Here is a 3,394-nt window from a genome sequence, read left to right as displayed (position 1 = left end):
GTAGGGTGCTGTAAGAAGAAACCTCTAGTCCTGACACTTAGGCCTCATGCACACGGTAGTTGTGCAGCCGTTACGTGCATTGGGGTTTGCAATTTGCGGTCCCCAATGCATGGGAAACGTCCGTGCCGGCGACCATAAAGGATTGACAGCCATTCAACTTGAATGGGTCCGTGATCCGTCCGCACCGCAAAAAAATACAACATGTTCTATTTTTTTCCGGTGCGGAGGCACGGACAGAAACACAGCGGAAGCACTCCGTAGTGCTTCTGTGGGGTTCTGATCCGTACTTCCATTCTGCACCACATCTTCAGGATTGCGGACCCGCCATATGTGGGCCACAATACGGCCATGGCCGGGCAATGGCCATGTGCATGAGGCCTTATACCCGTGTCCTCATTCTACAAACATGGCCAATTCACTTTCACAGACTAGAGGTTATTTGGGACTGTGGCCTGCTATGAGCTGCAACCTTGGCACAGGTGGTGAGGAGATGAGCTTTGTTATTTATCCCTGAAAACTAAACGTTAAAGGGTTTCTACCACTTCGTTTTCACATAATTAGCTGTCCGACACTAGCGATCCGCTAGTGTCTGCTCTACCAAACAATCCTAATATAATAGCTTTTGGGGCAGCCGTTTTGCTAAAAAAAAACTTTTATTAATATGCTAATGATCCTCTAGGTGCTATGGGGGCGTCATTAGCACCTAGAGGCTCGGTCTACCTTCACAAAATGCTGCCGCCCAGCGCGTCCCTCCAGCTCCCCAAAAATCAGGGGGAAGATCTGACTGATATTAAAGTGGAGGATGAAGAAGAGAGGATGATGGGCGATCCCCCGTGTAAGAGTGAGGTGGAGGAGGACATTCCAGGAGATGTCACTACAGGTATGTAATCGTAAATGGAGAAAGTGACTCCAGATTCTGTCCTTGGTGCCTTCAGGGCAGGAGGATAATCTGATCACCGGCTGCTGCGCTTCTTTTTGATTGGAGATGTCCCCATCACATCATGAAGTGTTCCCCTTATCCAGCTAACGGCGATCTCTGATCAGATTCTTCTCTGATCCCGGCTGTTCCTGCAGGACATGGCCTAGAAAATGGTCTAAATGTAAGACAGCAAGGAAGCTGGTTTACATTTAGACCGGTGGTGGAAACGCTGAAGTTATGTAAAGGCTGGAGCTTCTCTACATAATTTCGGCAGATCCACCACCAGCTAAAGGGGTTATTAAGATGTCGGTCTTAATAAATTGCCCCTTATATTTCTCCTTCCTACCAGATCCATTTCCAGCCTAATTGGAATATTATAATGTATTTTGTGTATTGTATGGTTTAAAAAAAATATTAAAAATTTTCTATCAACAGGAAATCCCAGTAGGAATTCTGAAGGAAACGTCATGTTATCACTAAATTATAATGAAGATGAAGATATCATGCAGCGCTCTTCAGGAGAAAACCTTAATGTACATCCAGGACTTCACAGTACAGATCTATTATATAATCCCCTTAATCATAAAGAACCTTTTCCTGACCAATCACAGATTGTGACCACAACTAAAGGTCAGAAAGGGGATAAAGGGTTTCACTGTGTTAAAGAGTTCACAAAAATCTCAGGTCATTCTACAGACAGAGGATTTCACACAAGGGAAAAGCCATACTCCTGTTCAGAATGTGGGAAATGTTTTACAGATAAATCAAATCTTGTTAGACATGAGAGAATTCACACAGGAGAAAAGCCATATTCTTGTTCAGAATGTGGAAAATGTTTTACAAATAAATCTAATCTTGTTGCACATAAGAGAAGCCACACTGGAGAGAAGCCATATTCATGTTCAGAATGTGGGAAATATTTTACTGAAAAATCAAATTTTGTTAGACATAAAAGAAATCACACAGGAGAGAAGCCATATTCATGTTCAGAATGTGGAAAATGTTTTACAGATAAATCAGATGTTTCTAGACATGAGAGAATTCACACAGGAGAGAAACCGTATTCATGTTCAGAATGTGGCAAACAATTTACACAGAAATCAGATCTTGTTAAACATGAGAGAATTCACACAGGAGAGAAACCATATTCATGTCCAGAATGTGGGAAATGTTTTATAAATAAATCAAGTCTTGTTGCACATAAGAGAAGGCACACGGGAGAAAAGCCGTATTCATGTTCAGAATGTGGAAAATGTTTTTTAGAAAAAGCAAATCTTGCTAGACATCAGAGAATTCACACAGGAGAAAAACCGTATTCATGTCCAGAATGTGGAAAATGTTTTTCAGATAAATCATGTCTTGTTGCACATAAGAGAAGTCACACAGGAGAAAAGCCGTATTCTTGTTCAGAATGTGGGAAATTTTTTACAGATAAATCATGTTTTGTTAGACATGAGAGAAGTCACACAGGAGAGAAACCATATTCATGTTCAGAATGTGGGAAATGTTTTACAAGGAATTCAAGTCTTGTTAATCATGAGAGAATTCATAGATGAGAGCGCCCATATTCATGTTTAAAAACTGGGAAATGTTTTACAGAAAAGTCACATCTTGTTACACATGCGATAAGTCACACAGGAGAGAAGCTGTATTAATGTTTAGAATGTGGGGAATGTTTTACAGATAGATCTTGTTAGATATGTGACAAATCACATAGGAATGAAAACAAATTCATGTTTAGAATGAGGGAAATGTACAGATAAATGTACAGATATTTTTAGACATGACAAGACGTGACCTGCAACTAAAAATCCAAGTGTTGTTTTTTGTTTTTTTTGTGACCATCATGGTATATCACATTGTCAAATCATTTTTTTGTATCTTTATTAATTTTCATGAGCAAAATTTAAAAATAAACCATTTAATTATCAACAATTAGTAATTAACAATACAATACAACCTCCCTGAAACAATTGAGACAACCTATAGAGGTATCAGAAAGACAGCAATACATTTATTAAGGGAGGGAAAGCTTGTACCACCTACGAATTCTAGGAAAAGGAAATTTCATTGAGTAAGCTTTGGATTTCCTGATAGTCCTGCAGTAGCATAGCATACAATGGGACTTGAAAAGCAATATTATTTGGAAGGGGGGTACTGTACTTGAAGTCGCCAACTGTAGCACTCTTCTGCTGCTATAACATCCAGACAATAGTGTCTGATGAACTTTGAAGACGGGGCCCATATTGCCACCATGCAAATCCATCTCATAGACACCTGAGACAGTTCAGACAAGGAGGAGGAAGTGGACTGGGTGGAGTGCGCTTTAACTTGCAATTGAGACCGCAGATTAAAAAGGTCATAGCAGTAGTCAATGGTTACCTTTTTACCGACTTGCAATGGATGCTTTACTGGCCTTCTTGCCTTTATTAGGTCATTTGATCATTGATCATTGTGAATGTAATCAGAGGCATA

At 40.1% G+C, this 3,394-nt stretch overlaps 1 protein-coding gene across 1 annotated transcript; it reads left to right on the top strand.

The window, feature by feature from the left end:
- The first annotated feature begins 842 nt into the window (after nucleotides 1–842).
- LOC120992079 (gastrula zinc finger protein XlCGF17.1-like) lies at nucleotides 843–2,621 on the top strand. The gene is made up of 2 exons (XM_040420827.1): nucleotides 843–880; nucleotides 1,355–2,621. The coding sequence occupies exon 2, from the start codon at nucleotides 1,387–1,389 to the stop codon at nucleotides 2,473–2,475; it is 1,089 nt and encodes a 362-aa protein (XP_040276761.1). The 5' UTR covers nucleotides 843–880; nucleotides 1,355–1,386; the 3' UTR covers nucleotides 2,476–2,621.
- The last annotated feature ends 773 nt before the right edge of the window (nucleotides 2,622–3,394 follow it).

Source organism: Bufo bufo, chromosome 2, assembly GCF_905171765.1.
Source record: "Bufo bufo chromosome 2, aBufBuf1.1, whole genome shotgun sequence".
NCBI lineage: Eukaryota > Metazoa > Chordata > Amphibia > Anura > Bufonidae > Bufo > Bufo bufo.
This window is presented reverse-complemented; position numbering and strand designations above follow the sequence as displayed.

Excerpts from the sequence above, each read along its gene's own strand:
- LOC120992079 (XM_040420827.1), top strand. The coding sequence starts at position 1,387 with ATGTTATCACTAAATTATAATGAAGATGAAGATATCATGCAGCGCTCT.